The sequence below is a fragment of the Canis lupus genome, unplaced genomic scaffold, assembly GCF_011100685.1.
Source record: "Canis lupus familiaris isolate Mischka breed German Shepherd unplaced genomic scaffold, alternate assembly UU_Cfam_GSD_1.0 chrUn_S1644H1835, whole genome shotgun sequence".
Classification (NCBI taxonomy): domain Eukaryota; kingdom Metazoa; phylum Chordata; class Mammalia; order Carnivora; family Canidae; genus Canis; species Canis lupus.
This window is the reverse complement of record NW_023330488.1, coordinates 56,472-72,747: the sequence shown is the minus strand read 5'-3', so window position 1 is coordinate 72,747 and position 16,276 is coordinate 56,472. Positions and strand designations below refer to the sequence as shown.

General features: G+C 47.4%; 1 protein-coding gene across 1 annotated transcript; it reads right to left on the bottom strand.

Moving 5' to 3' along the window:
- Positions 1 to 6,397: 6,397 nt before the first annotated feature.
- On the bottom strand, positions 6,398 to 13,081 carry LOC119878453 (putative protein FAM90A5P). Its single transcript, XM_038589082.1, has 6 exons — positions 12,994 to 13,081; positions 10,473 to 10,672; positions 9,226 to 9,402; positions 8,545 to 8,747; positions 7,985 to 8,093; positions 6,398 to 7,330 (listed from the first exon to the last, which is right to left on the bottom strand). The coding sequence occupies exons 1-6, from the start codon at positions 13,079 to 13,081 to the stop codon at positions 6,398 to 6,400; spliced, it is 1,710 nt and encodes a 569-aa protein (XP_038445010.1).
- Between the last annotated feature and the right edge of the window lie 3,195 nt (positions 13,082 to 16,276).

Genomic DNA, 16,276 nt, shown 5'->3' with positions numbered 1-16,276 from the left:
TTGAGAGCTCTGTGATCCAGAGTGGGAGGATTCCTACCCTCCCAGTCTCCCTGGGGGCCAGCTCCATTGTGAACAACACCCCTATCTCCGAGATGGATGGCTCCCAGTATGCCTTCAGTGCTGAAGTGGAAAAACTAGGTGCTGCCCACAGCATCCCCAAACACCAATTCCCTCACTTCCTCGAAGAAAGTAAGATTGCAGTCAGCTAAGCTCTTTGTCGAGGGAGAAATGCAGGCAGAATGACCTCTAGAACTCTACTTTTTTTTCCTTGTTAGAAGAACCCATCTCCTCCTGTTTTTCTTCCTGATGTGCAAATGTTTACAGCTGTGATCACAACCTCAGGCAAATCCTACAATCAGATGTTGTTATGCTGCTTTGCAAAAAATAAAAAATAAAAAGAGAAAAGATTGGATTGTTTGTTTCTTTGGTGTTGAGTTTAATAAGTTCTTTATAGATCTTGGAAACTAGCCCTTTATCTGATAGGTCATTTGCAAATATCTTCTCCCATTCCGTAGGTTGTCTTTTAGTTTTGTTGACTGTATCCTTTGCTGTGCAAAAGCTTCTTATCTTGATGAAGTCCCAATAGTTCATTTTTGCTTTTTTCTTTTGCCTTTGTGGATGTACCTTGCAAGAAGTTGGGAAAAACATGAAGACAAATCTCGCAGAGGAAGACATAGACCTGGCCAACATGCACATGAGAAAATGCTCTGCATCACTTGCCATCAGGGAAATACAAATCAAAACCACAATGAGATACCACCTCATACCAGTGACAATGGGGAAAATTAACAAGGCAGGAAACAACAAATGTTGGAGAGGATGCGGAGAAAAGGGAACACTCTCACACGGTTGGTGGGAATATGAACTGGTGCAGCCACTCTGGAAAACTGTGTGGAGGTTCCTCAAAGAGTTAAAAATAGACCTGCCCTATGACCCAGCAATTGCACTGTTGGGGATTTACCCCAAAGATACAGATGCAGTGAAACGCTGGGACACCTGCACCCCGATGTTTCTAGCAGCCATGTCCACAAGAGCCAAACTGGAAGGAGCCTCGGTGTTCATCATAGATGAATGGATCAAGAAGCTGTGGTCTATATATACAATGGACTATTACTCAACCATTACAAATTAAAATGACAAATACCCACCATTTGCTTTAATGTGGATGGAACTGGAGGGTATTATGCTGAGTGAAGTAAGTCAATCGGAGAAAGACAATCATTATATGGTCTCATTCATACGGGGGAATATAGAAATTAGTGAAAGGGACTATAGGGGAAAGGAGAGAAAATGAGTGGGAAATATCAGAGAGGGTGATAGAACATGAGAATCTCCTAACTCTGGGAAACAAACAAGGTGTAGTGCAAGGGGAGGTGGGCAAGGGGATTGGGTGACTGGGTGGCAGGCACTAAGGGGGACACTTGATGAGATGAGCACTGGGTGTTATACTATATGCTGGCAAATAGAACTCCAATTAAAAAAATATATGTAAAAAAATTCAAAAGGTGCACTTCCAACTAAAAAAAAAAGAGAGAGAGAGAGATTGATTTGGTAATCAAAAATCCCCAACAAAGGAAAGTCCTAAACAAGGTGGCTCCACTTGTGAATTCTACCAAACATTTAAAGAGAATTAACAACAGTACTTCTCAAAAAATTTCAAAGTTTGAAATGTAGGGAATACTTCCTAACTCATTGTGTAAGGCTAGCAGTACTCTGATACCAAAGCCTAACAGAGATGCTACGAGAAAAGAAAGTATAGACCAAGATGCCTTATAAACATTGATGTAGAAATCTTCAACAAAGTACAAGCACAATTAATTCAAAAGCATATGGAAAGGATTATACACCACCATGGCCGACCAGGATTCTATTACTCAAATGTAAGTATTCTTCAACATAGGCAAAGCAATCAAAGTAGTAGAGTGCATGAGAAAAATAACAATAAACAGAGATCTCAATTGATGCAGAAAAAGCATCTATAAGGTTCACCAGCTTTCTTAACAAAAGCCATCGATAAACTACTAATAAAAGGAAATTTCCTCAGCATATTAATCATATGGGAAAACCTACAGCTAACATCAGACTCAATGTTGAGAAACTGGAAGGTTTTCTTTTTTTAAGGTACAAAGCAAAGAGGTCAGAGTTCATTACTTCTATTTCACTTAGTAGTGGAAGTACTTCTCTGAGCAATTAATCAAGAAAAAGCATCAAAATCTGAAAAGAAGTAAAATTATCTCTCTGCACAAGTCACTTGATCATATATATAGAAGACCCTAAAGGGTACAAATACACACAGACTGCTAAAGAAACTTTTTCTTTTCAAATTGCAACCTGTAGAATTGACATGCAAAAAGCAGTAGCATTTCTAAACAATAAAAATGAACACCAATAAATATAATTAAGGAACTGGAGGGTATTATGCTGAGTGAAGTAAGTCAGTCAGAGAAGGACAAACATTATATGGTCTCATTCATTTAGGGAATATAAATAATAGTGAAAGGGAATAGAAGGGAAGGGAGAAGAAGTGTGTGGGAAATATCAGAAAGGGAGACAGAACATAAAGACTCCTAACACTGGGAAACAAACTAGGGGTGGTGGAAAGGGAGGAGGGCGGGGGTGGGGGTGAAAGGGTGACGGGCACTGAGGGGGGCACTTGACGGGATGAGCACTGGGTGTTATTCTGTAAGTTTGCAAATTGAACACCAATAAAAAATAAATTTATTATTAAAAAAAAAAAAAAAACAGTTCAATCATGGAGACACTGATCATGAATGGGACTAGACAAAGAATACTGATCTATAGTGTCAGGTCAATTCATCTCCAAAATGATGGGCAATAGGTTTTACAAGGGATTTTTTGGGAGTGTTGGGCCTGAACATTTTTTTGTAATACAACAGACTCAGCTGACAATTAGGTGGGGAATACAAGAATCTGGAGCGGGATCATGAGTTATATTTTTATGAACTAAATCAGCTTCAATTTGAACAAATAAAATAGTCATCTGCTGAAAAATAAAGGCTAAAAACAGAATAGGGAAGTATCAAATGAAAAGTCCACTGGCCAATTTGCATGCACCAAGGTTGGACCTGTTTCCTCCTCAATTCAAGGGTCCATGGGGATTTCCTCTTTTCTTTTTTTTTTTTAATTTTTATTTATTTGTGATAGTCACAGAGAGAGAGAGAGAGAGAATGAGGCAGAGACACAGGCAGAGTGAGAAGCAGGCTCCATGCACCGGGAGCCCGACATGGGATTCGATCCCCGGTCTCCAGGATCGCGCCCTGGGCCAAAGGCAGGCGCCAAACCGCTGCGCCACCCAGGGATCCCTTCCTCTTTTCCTATACAATCCACCAGGGGGTCCGATGGACAGTTTGAGATGCTATGAACTCTGACCTCCGTGGACTTAGCAGAGCAGAATGTCCTCCTTGGTGGAGTGACCTCAGCCAGTCAAACCATGACCTTCCTGGAGCACACAGCTGACCCATGTCCCAGGACGAGAACCCTGCCCCCGTGGGACAGCATTGGCAGTGACACAATGGTCGTTCCCAGGTCTCCAGCCTGCCAGCTTTCACACTGGAAAGACAGCACGGGTTCTCCTGGGCCCTGGCACTCAGACACGGCCAGGGTATTGCCAGTGCAGATGGAGGGCTATGCACTGGCCCCAAAAGAATACTTTTACCCCCTATCTCTCTGTCCTCTGTCCTCTATCTGACATCCATCCCTGCATATGTCACCTTTGGGAAATGTCTCCATCTTCTAGTATCTACCTGGGTTTCTCTCATCCTTTCTGTGGTACCCCTTCAATTCGGTCCTGGAGATGTTTTGTCAAGTCGAATGCCTTGGATACACATGTGGATGACAGGTCATATTGCTACTTTGACATCCAGAGAGTTGGATTCCCATCATTCATGGACATTTGCAGTGGACTCTTTGAGAGACCATTTTTCATTGGCAACTAGAAGGCAGTTTTGCTTCTCTCCTTCTGAAAGACAATCATTATATGGTCTCATTCATACGGGGGAATATAGAAATTAGTGAAAGGGATATCAGGGAAAGGAGATAAAAGATGGTCTCCACTCCGGGCAAGGGAGCAGGTCCCATTAGTACATGGCAGCTAGGAAGTGAATCTATCAGAAGTACACAAAGTCGGATCATTTCAGCTGCTTCGGAAGGGGATGCCTGTTTTCTCACATCCACTTGCAAAAATGGAGTCAAACTGCATTGCGCATTGTCAATCCCCATCATGAATTTGAGTGAATAATCTGGGAGGTGGTCTTTCTAAGAATTTTGGAAGTCCATGCTGATGGACTGTGGCCAATACCACTCCTACTGTCTCTGCTCCAGAATATGCTCCTGGGTTGATTCCAAGTGAGGGAACACTCCTGGTATATCCATACCCTATACCAGTTTGTCCAGAATTTACTCTTCTTCCATATCTGGATGAGAGTGGATTTTCCTTTGGGAAGATAGCTTTGGTTTGGCTTGGTTCGGTTTGGATTTTGTTGGTGGAGAAGCAAAAGACACGAGAGGTGACTAGAGGGGGAGAACAGGGCCTGCTCAGGACTTCTTCAGCTAGCCTTCTCACTGATCTCCCTGGGCACATGGAAGGAATCCTCTCAACTGCCCATGAAGTGCCAAATCTGCTGGAGAGCCCCAGCATTAAGGCCCTTCGCTCAAGCCTGCCTGCCTCCTCAACCCCTGTGCCCTGTATACCTGCAGGTCCAAGAATCCTTAGGCTACTTCACTAGCTCCAATCCTGAGATTCCCCTGTGAGGATAGGCCTTTCTACCCTTGGACCTCTGGGATCTTCATAGGCTTCCAGAAGGTAGGGAATGTTTGTTTCCCCACCTATACATCAAGTGGCCAGAAATCAAGAGCCAGAAAGCTGGGTTTTCCTCAGAGGCCATGAGATAGCAATAGGGCAGCATTAACGGGATGAGACAGGGGCTTGAGGCTCAAGGGGCCAGACTCTGACCCTGGACACATAACGACTGCATGGATGGGAGTTACGGAGGGCTTGGGAGCAGGAGAGGGATCCCAAACCTGCTTCTGTACTGTCCTCTGCCTCTTAAAAATCTAGTGTGCTCATCGAGGAGCTCCTCCACCCTTCAGCTACAGGCATCTGCAGAGAAAGAGAGAGCACCCTTCAATAGGTGCTCTGGAGTGAGGAAAGACCAGTCAGTTGCTCTTCCTAAGAAAGGAATCCTCTCAACACCACTATGGCTTTGTTTGCTTTGGCTTGGTGTGGTATGGTTTTGTTTCCATGGGTTCTCATCAGAGATTTCTGAGAGAGAGAGAGAGAGAGAGAGAGAGAAAGAGAGAACTGTAGCCTGGATCTCATGCTAGTTGGACCAACACGGACCCAGTTGTCAAACATTGCTTCCTAAAGCATTTGGGGGTGAAAAATCTCCATGCCGAGGCCTCAGAAAGGAGTCATCATGATCCAACATTGAAGTGGGTTCCAGAATATGCATAGAGGGAAACCACCAACTCATCCCCTTATAGACCAACGTGTGACCCTGGCCCCTTGCAGTGCACATGGCACCCACACAGGATGCATGGGGATCAATGTTCCCTATATAGCTCTTCATGCAGGAGAGCTGGGTGTACCCTAGACCCTCGATGTCTAAGAATCCCCCGGTCATAACATGCTGCTGTCTCTTCTCAGGTAATTAAAGCTGGAGGAATTGAAATAACTATAGAGAGGTTCAGAAATGCTGAAAAACAACAACAAAAACAACAACAACAATAACAACAAAACCCTACAAAACAAAATCAAAAGAAAGACATGCACACTATTCATTGGTGCTAACATTTTATTAAGGGAAATAAAACACTACACACGACTCGAAGGTAACATTCAAGAACAAAAATGAACTACATGGGTGAAATATTGCCCATCAGAAATCCCACAAAGCTACCACCAGAGAGTCAAGAAAAACTCATGTCAGGAGAGAATACGGCATCCATTTGCAGAGCACACAGTGGGTACGCCATGCTGAATCCCCCAATGCAGACATGCGTAAACCAAAGAGAGCTTAACATCTTAGATTTTATTTCCATTGGAGTGACAAGTGCTCACTCAAATCTGCCTCCATTTCACAGATAATGTATTTCCAGAAGAACAACTTGACATTCCACAGGGAAGACTAGCCTTTGCCACAGCCCATGGATTTCCCTAAAGAACAGTACAGTGTGTCTGTTGAGGGGTGGGCATCTGAGCACGGCCCCCAGAAACATGAGAGGCAGGACCCTGTGGGCCTGAAATATTCCATGCAATGCAGCTGAGCAAGCGCCGAATCCCCACATCAGTCCAGGAGTGGACCACGTCCTCAGGTCCACAGACACCCCGTCAGGGTGCAGTGGGGTGGAGGACAAGTGTCCGAGGCCAGGAGCTGGCTCATTCGCTCTCAGTGTCTTCTGAGGATGAGGACACCTGTAGGTCATCGTGGAGGATACTCCAGGGGACAGAGTCACAGGCTCCATCCGACATCTGTGTGGCAGGAAGGCCCTGAGCAGGGCCTGGCTTCTCGGGAGGAAGGAATGAGGGAGCTGCTAGGAACCTGGAGCTCCAGCAGCTTCTGTCCAATCTGGTGAAGACCATTCTCAGGGGCTGAGTGGGGGCCAGCACAGAGGGCGGCTGTGGGGGGACGGTGCACGGCCACAGCGTTTCCAGGTGAGGTGTGGCAGGTGTGGGCCGGGTGCCCCTGCTTGGCAGGAGGGCAGGTGTCTTCCGGGTCTGCGGGGGCACGGCTGTGCATCCACGTGCACATATGCTTCCTGGAGGACATAGACTCCCCGAAATCCCCAGGTGGGCTCCCTGGATGCTCCTGGGGATGTGCTGGGTGGGGCTCCATCGCGCTTTCTTTCGGGGGTTCTGGGTCCTGTCTAGGGGCATCTGGGCACAGTTCTTGCCTGGAGTCTGGAGGGCCATTTGGGAATTGTCTGCCAATGCGTTGCTGACAGCGGGACAGGTGTTCTCCTCAGGATACTTGGGTGGTGCCTGGGTGTGTCCCAGCCCATGGACCTTGGTGCCAGCCTGGGGATCTTCGAGGGAGACTGGGAAGGGCCTCTTGGCTCTCTGCTGCACAACCAGGCTATCAGCCCTGACACAGGGTTGGCGTGCCGGCTGAGGTGTGTCAGCAACCGTCATTTCCTGGACACCAGGATGTCCACTAGGTGGACTGAGGCTGACTTTAGGGCTACTGAGAGGAGATGTGGAATGAGACCGGACACGCACGTCAGGGTTCTCAGTACGTGCCTCCGTCAGCAGGGAAGGCTCAGGGATAGAAGGCCTCCTGGTGGTGTAGACGGGCATCGGCATGTGTGGACGCTGTGGGAAAAGAGAACACACGGGACACCATGAGTGTGGCCTCGGCACCAAGGCAAAAGGAACATTCAGGAAAGAAAGAAACCAACAAATGCCTAAGACCTTCTGAACCACCCCCTCCCTCAGAACAGGGAAAGAAAGAGATGGGATCTGTTGACCTACAAGTAGGGAATCCGGCTCCAGGGCTGGTCCGGAACAAAGGCATGACTGGATGCTGCTGATGCACTTTTGACATCGGGGAGGAACACACAAATTTTAGCCTCACATCGATGCTTCCTCCATTGGACCAGCTCTTCCATCCACTCTGCTCACGAGGCTATAGGAGTCCTGCTGCTGGAGGGTCACAGTGGCAGCTCCTGAGGAGGGATGGGCAGTGGGGGAATGTGTCAGGAAGGACAGCGGCTTGACTTCTCTAAGGATGGCATGTGTTCCAGGAGTGTCCGCCAATGACCTTCACATGTCAACAAACCCACTGTTCGCACACATTCAAGGCATAAGGCAACATCATGGGCACCAAGGGAAAAATGGGTGCAAAGACCGGGCCACTCAACTGCCCCTGGTCAGAGTGGAAGTGGAGCCCCTCCCTCCCCCAGGAGGCCAATGGAGCCCAGCGAGTGCCCCACAGAGCACAGCAGCCGGGAAGCAGCGCACACTCACCCTCACATAGTCACAAGATTCTGTGCCTTCCTTCCAGGTGCGCTTCTGCCCCTCTCGGGGTCTCCTGGGGAACCTCTGGAGCAGGGCCTTCCTCTGCTCGGCTTCTTGCCTGCACAAGAAATCAAAGCATGGAAAGGAGAAGGAACTCCCTTCCCTGTCTTCCAGCTGGACACCAGCTCCGGGCTTGGGCTAACATGGTCTTTTCCCTACTCCGCCATTTGACGCCCACGCCTGCCCCTCACCCTGACTAAAGTGAGCCCACCAGGTCGTCCAAGCAGTTTCTCTCATTCAGAGCCTATGAGAGAGTTTGCCTTATATTGTGCCAAGCTCCATACATTCACTGGTGCAGGCACACTGCTCCAGCCACAAAACCCCACGCCAAGTCAGCAAGGACAGCACCATCAGCCAAATGTGGTCCCTGTTAGCCTGGGAGCTCCTCTGCCTGCCTCGCCTCTCCTGACTCTGCCCGCACGCTGCAGGGCACACAGTGTGCATGCGCACAGACACGGTGTCTGTCGGTCTCATCCCTGGCATTCGGGTCAGCAAGCCCCATTACTCACCTTCGTCTCTCTACTTTCTCCCTCTCAGCCTGGTTCAACAGCCCAGCCTGGTGCCGCTGGTCCCGCTGACTCCACGGCTCCACGTTCTCCTTCAGCCTCCTGGAGCCCAAGGCCACGGGAATGAGGGTTGCGCCCCAGTGTTTTATGGGGCATCTGGTGCTTGATGCCTTGTGTCCAAAGGCCCCACAGTCCCTGCACTTTACCTGGGGGAGGAAGGGGGAGGAGTCAGTGCATCCATTCAAATGCCAGTGAACCTGCCAAGCACACCAATGGGAGGCCATCCTCAGGGTGTGGCACATGGGTTGAGGACAGGGGACATCCTATCTGGCTAGTGAGGTGCCAGCATAGTGAAGACCTCAGGATGCTTCCTCCACAGCCCATGGAAAGGGGAGGGGAGGGGAGGGGAGGGGAGAAGGCATTGGAGGTGTCAGGTTGAAGACAGGTGGAAGCATCATTAAGATTAAGATTCGGGAATCTTAATCTGAAGGCTGAATCTGATCTTATGGTGCCCTGGGGCTGATGCTCAGAGCCTCTGAGTGTCCCAATGTGTAGCCTGGGGCATTTCCTGCCCATGTCACATTGGACAACTGAGTCTGGGCCATGATCTTCTGGGAGCCTAGCCTGTCTCAAGACTCCTGGCAGAGCTCCTGCTTCAAAACCCATGCCAGCCTCCACACTTACCCTGGGATCCTCCTCCTCTGGTCTGGGAACTCTGAGGGCCAGTCCTGCTGTCTGTGGCCTCTTGCCCTTCTGGGCTCTCAAGGGTCTGTTGGGCCCAAGCTGGCTGTGACGCGCCGCCATCAGTCCCACGTCCTGGAGGGACAAGTCAGTCTGCTTCGGGGATGGGTTTCGGGTAGCCTGAGGCAAAAGAAACAAGTGAGTCCTATTCACCATGACATCGGCCTCCTCCCTGTACCGTCTTACCAAGGAGGCATTAGCGAGTGTCAGGACATTTGTGCCAAACACACAATTCCCACTGTCTCTTCTCTTTCCTCCTTCCTGTCTACATCCTCCTGGCCAAGCCACATCCCCGCTCTGAGGAAGCCCACCCTGGAGGCTCAGGGACTCTTGTTGACACTATCATTAAGTCTCTCCAAATCCCCTGTGGAAACAAAACCAGGGACGAGACCTCTCCCGATTGAGGCTCAGTGGGATCCACCATGGAGCACGCAAAAGGCAAAAGCATCGGGAAAGTGGGCTTCCCTCTCTCATATCTGAATGCCCCTTGGGACGCCAGAGGAAGCCATAGTTAAGTCCAGATACACTGGGAAAACACATTCCCCTCTACTCGATGGGAAGCTGCCCATCTGAGCACTTCCATTCCATGTGTTCGTGGCAGTGCCCCTAATTAACTGCCATCGAAACTTTGGGAAGTGAATTTCTTTTCACCTTGCGAACCAGGTAATTCTTCTATTGAAAAAAAGTCAGTTATTTATGGGAGAGAGAGAGTGTGTGTGTGTGTGTGTGTGTGTGTGTGTGTGTAAGGGAGAGTGATCACCTGAGCTGTATGGACAGAGGGAGAAGCAGACACTCCCTGGGCAGGAAACCCAGTGAGCGCCTGGATTCATCTCCAGAGCCTGAGATCATGACCCGACCCAAGTCAGACCCTGAAACAATGGAGCTGCGCAGGCGCCCTGATCCTGTGTCTTCTCTAGGTCTGCAGTGCCCACTGAGACATTTACAGGCCTTCTGTCCCTGCTCGTCTACCACCCCACACCAATGTGACACTCGAGGCCCCATTCCATTGGCATTGGAACCTCCGGCTGTCCTGGGCATTCACAGCCATGCCTTGGCTCAGTCCCTGCTCTTAGAACATGTTAGACCAGAAAGAGTCCTTAACCCATGGAGGAAGGGCCAATCCCTCCACCATTTCCTCACTGTCCCATTATTCGCTCAGGAAAGGTAGGACCAGTGGTCCGAAAACTCACCTGAAGTGCAACTGTGGTCCTCACGCCTGTCAGGAGATGCTGGGAAAGGTCCTGGACAGGCTCCACTGCAGGAGACGGTGTGTCTCGTGGGAGAGAGGGATGGTGAGGAATGGCCACTTCCGTTGCTCCCTGACTTTTATACTGCTCCGAGGTCACGTGACGTTTCAACCACTTGAAAGACATGCATCTAATCCTCTTAGCTGCAGCAGGGTTTGAGCCAATCAGCAGCTGCAAGGAAGCTAATGATGCCCTCATGAGAAAGATTTCTATGACTCTGTGTGTGTGCCTGTGTGTGTGTGTGTCTGGGTGTGAATGGAGATGTAGGTCCATGCGGATTTGGTGGATACCAAAATTTCTGCAAGTGAAATTATATTGGTATATTTCAGCTTGGGAATTAACCTCAGGACTCATGGTTCCTGAACTATTTGTATTTTGCCAGCACTTCTGCTCAATTTAGAGCTAATAGCAATAAGAATGGGGTCACACTTTGAGGTTATTCATAATGTAATATCCTTTTTGTCAATTAACTTTCAGTTAAAAACTGAAATATCATAAAGAGCAAAAGCTTCCAATCGGCACTAATCACTTGATTGGATTAAGGGATTTGGGAGTGGTCCCTTTCTCATAGAGACCTATCAGGCCAGCCCACCTCCTCATCTTGCCTCCCTCAACAGACAGCACCTTCAGGTCTTTCTCAACCTCCCTAACAGCAGCCCCTGCACCTTTCTGAACAGAATTTGATCCGAGTTTCCATGTTGAATGGATACCTTTATGAATGTCCTTTTTCTTCTTGAGTAACTTCAAGTGAGCGAAGGAGAGTTAGACGTTAGTGCTCTAGAACAGGGAAGATCTCTTTCCCAAAGGAGCTCAGGTATCCCAGGGGAATGCCTTCTCCTCACCAGTCAGAGGCTTTGAGGCTGTAACCAATTATTTGGGGTATATGGTGTCCATGCTTTGCTTCTGCACTTCCATCTCTCTCAACTATGATCTCAATCTACAAAGATTATGAAGGTTTTGATGAATACCAGTATCTGCCTAGGTGTGGCCTGGGTCCACCACAAGAGAAATCCTCTGGCTGGTTTTATGCTTTTGGGAAACATTCCTTTGAACTCCGTTTCCTACAAGAGTCTATATCCTAAATGCAGTTTTTATATGCCTCATTTTAACTGTTCCTCAGGGAATTCCACCCCAATATCCTTTATATTCTCTTGATTCAGTTGGAGTACGTTGTAGGCTTGTGCCTTTTTCCACATTACTGAGTAACACTGGACTCCACAGATCTAATTGACTTGGATGTGGGAACATTGATGCAAAGATGCAAACATGTTTCATTGTTTGTTTCTTGTTTAAGATGATAGATGATAGATAGATTGATAGATAGATAGATAGATAGATAGATGATAGATAGATAGATGATAGATAGATTGAGACAAGAAGAGACCAGAGAGAAACCACAGAGTAGCAGGAGAGTGGGGGCTGAAAAATAGAGGGAGAGAGATTCTCAAGGAGATTACCCAGCAGCCATGCTGCTGGGTGCTGAGCTGCCTCCCACATTCCTGAGACCAACGTGTTTCACATTATTTTTCATTTCCAGTTAAGAAGCATAGGACACTAAGGCCCTTGACCAGACATTATCTAGAACACCTCAACTGCCAAAGCAGCCACATTGGAAGGAATTGGCATCGGATTCCTTCCTGACAGTGGGGCTTTTCCTTATCCACTACTGTCTCACGTCTATGAACCAGAGTATCTTCACTCCCTTGCTCTTACTCTGTGTGGGATTTCTTAAAATTCCATTCTCTCCCTGAGTTCCCTTCCTTGTTTATGGAGTCTTCAGGTACCATGTTTCCTTCAATTCTTTGCTTCTGTATGATCCCTGGCATGTGAGACCCAACATGCTAGAGCCACCACATGGAACTGGTTTACTTAGATGTCTCCAAATGGAACAATCCCGAATGCAACAAAATGTATTGTTTCCATAAGGGTTCCAAATTGTGTATCACACAATCACTAAAAATTTTAAAGACAGGATTAGCTCTGTCCACTGCCAGAAGAGTGAATGCAATGGCTTCTGCTAAAGAAACTAAAATACTGTATTGAAACCTCCTCATCTCGCCCTCTGGTAACAGGAGGCTAATGTATTTTATGTCTCCTTATCACCACTCGGTTGGGTTTCTTGTCCCAGTAAAATGAGCACTTTTAATAATATAACTGTGGAATGGATTGTTCCTATCTCCATGCCTTTACTGTGGTTGATTACCAACAGTGGAGAGGCAGAGGTAAGATGTGGTCCATCTGTGGTATCTTCTATTAGAGCAGTTGGTAATGGGATAATGCATTCCCCATGTGAGGAGGCAATCTCCCTAGAAGCTGTTTCCACAAGTCTCCTGCATGAGCTCAAACCTGTTACGACACACACATGTCCCCTAGGATATCTCCTGTGAAAAGCCCTGACTTTGTTTTCTCCTGCTGGACAACACAAAAGCTCAGGAAGGGAAGTCAAGTAATCCCTTCAGCTTACATCCACCCACCATGGCCAGGAACCTACCCTCGTTGTCAACCTCACAGACCACTGATTCAATGTGGCCTCCCAGATTAAGCCTCCACATACCGCCATGGAATCTAGCCTGGGGCTGTCCCCAAATCCCAGTTTCAGCCCAGATCCCTATTGTGAAAACATTTCCAGCCTGACATCTTGCAAAAGGTTGATGGAGCCAGGACTCAACTCATTGTCACCTGGAAACAGGTTGGAGGTCTCCCTAGAACTGCATCCAGGATTGGCAATTCCGGGTTCCCTGGAAAGGACTGGGGAATCTGTTCTGTGGGAGGCTATGCAGATTCTTCGGTCTGTCCTCCTGACTAATAGATCTTGATATAGAGTGAAACCCCTTAAGTGACTAATGGATACCTGGACAGGATGAGCATTGACCTCCAGACACCTACCCAGAGAATTCATCTGCTGACTGTCCAGCCTCCACAGTCCCCACAATGTGCTATCCAACCATCTCCTGGTCATCCCTCCCAGGTGTCTCTACTAGCCTTGGCCAGAGATGGTGTGCTCCTGGTTCAAATCTACTCCCCCCACCTAATTTTTCACACACACTTCTTCCTGGTCAGAGCCCTCATAACTGAAGAGACCCTGAAGAATAATGTGCCCATGTCCCATTGCATTTCCTCTTAAATGGCTCCTGGCGCTTCCCCTATATTAATCCAGTGAGTAGGAGTGAGACATTCCCATAGAGGGAGGCTATGAATTTAGGTTGCTGGTGACCTAGATGTGGCTGCGGGAATTCCACTCAGGGTAAACAGGCAAAGAAGCCTCTGTGAGGAGCCAGCCTGGAAATAAAATAATTATTTCAAATATCTGAAATACTGGGGAGTAAAAGCATGCACACCAAATCATATGTTGCAGTCTTCTATTAAGAATAAAAAAACACACACAACTGCCTAATAACATTTTAGATCAAAAATGAACAAAGCAGATGCAATATTCCCCATAACAATTTCAGAAAAATAATATCAACAAGTACAGAAAATGTCTTCTAGGAGAAAACATGGTATAATTTGCAGATCTCTGGATGGGATCTTTTTCTAAATCAGAAATTCAGACATTTGTAAAACAGTTTCAGATTAACTTGTTTACTTCTGTTTACAACCAATGTACAAATTGCCAGGATGATTTACCTACATTTTTTAGAAAATGTATTTCAGTAAGACAAACTTGACATTCTGGATTGGTAAGCACCCTTTGAGATTCCCATATATATACCTAACGAAAAACTGCAGTGTCTGTGTAGTGGGGGGAGTATATGTGTAGGCGCCCAAAAGCATACCACGTAGCACATTGTGGACTTGACCATTTCCAACTAGTTCAGCGGAGGAATTGCTGGTTCACCATATCAGTCCAGGAGGGGGACATATCCTTATTCCAACAGACTCCTCCTGAGGGTCCTCTTCTGTGAAAGACAAGTCTCCCAGTCCATGAGCTGTCTCATTCCCTATGACAGTCTTCAGAGGACGAGGATACCTACAGGTCTTCTTAGGAAACTCTAGCAAACACATACACAGAGGTTCCCTCACTCTTTATGACAGGATAAACTGTGTTTGTAAAAAAAAAAAATTTCCCATACATGAAAGAAACCTTGACACTTTCTATCTCTAATCTGCCTCTGTTACATGAAAATCTACAAAAAAAATGTGATTTCTTCTGCACAGTTCCTATTGTCCCTTAGTTTCCAGTAAGGGTGGCATGTCCAAGTTTGAATAGAGAGTGAACATACATTATGATGAGATGTCACAACTGCACATCTATGGTCACACTCAGCTTTTGGTTATCATGCGATAATTTTCATTCTACAATCAATTTGTTAATTACTTCTGTAAGAAATAGAATGATAACACAGAGCACCTATAACCTGACCTCAAAAACCATTTTGCTAGATTCGTGAACTTGGCACTGTTTTTCTGAGGTATCAACCCAGGTCCAAATGTGAATTTGAACTGGTCTGAAATCCAGAGTCCACTTCTTCTGTGGCAGGAGGTGCCACATAGCAGACGGTAGCAAAATATTCATAGAAACTTATGTTCAGTGGGAGGCTGGGCATTTCCCCTTGGAATAAGAGTCCCTGTCAGTTTCCTTCTCTGCCGTCTTAATGTAGGAGATAGTGAAGGGAACATAATACATTCAATGAGATTCAATCAGGCCGGATGCAGTTATCTCCCCAAAATAAGCATTTAATTCCTTTCTTACCATTTCCAAGCAATGACCAAAACACATCGCTGGCAAGGCCCCACGCATGCTTCTGTTCAGGCAAATATTCTTTCGATATAAATAGAAGATAAGCAATGGGAAGTGCGGAGCATGACGAGAGGGTCGAATATACTTCAAATCCAGGTCCTCAGCATCATATCCACTCTCAATCCTGACTGCTCACTGCCTCTCACCTGCAAGTTGCCCCTACTCTCCCCAAGGCTGAAGGAGAGGCCGGTTCCTGGATAGACCCCATATGAATCCACACTATTCCAATATAAGATCATGACAATGAACCCGCTTTAAATGTCAGTGTCCTCTAGTTTCAGTCGAAGGCCATAGCCCATGAACACACCCAGATAGATGGTTCTTCCATACATACAGAACACACATTTCACACAACACCCAATATTTCCAGTGTGGGACTGTGTTCGGGTTTGGTGAGTGAGTGACACCGTGTGTGTGTGTGTGTGTGTGTGTGTGTGTGTGTGTGTGTGTGTAAGCCCGCGCGTGCGTGCCCATGTGCAATAAAGTTAGTAGACACATCCCTGCACTGCTTCCCCAGACCTCTGTCCCTTCTTGCTCGTCCTCTTGGTTGGTCTGGCTCTCCCTGGCACATGCGGGACTTTGGCCACGTCCCCGGCCACCTGAGGTGGGATCATCCCAGCTGCAGTGTGGAGCAGGTCCATGGTTTGCTGAGGATGATTCTTGGGCATCTCATGTCTGTATTTGGAGTGCTGAAGGATGACTGCATTCTCAGGAAGAGCAATTTCTCTTCTCCTGACATGAAGTTCAGGCTTAGGTCGGTTGCGTTCTTGGAGGCATCTCCCCTGGTCTAATGTGGTTTGTTGCCTTGAGGTCTCTTCCCTGTGCTCCTCCGACTCAGCAAGGTTCACAGTGGGATCCCTTGTGCTCTCTCCTGAGGCCTCACCCACCTCCGCGGGGTCTGCCTCGGGAGATGCGATTCCTCCCTCGACTGACCCACTCACAAGGTCTCTTTCCGTATCGGTCTTCTGCATATAAAAGAGGAAATTGGCAAGTTGGCGCAGGGCAC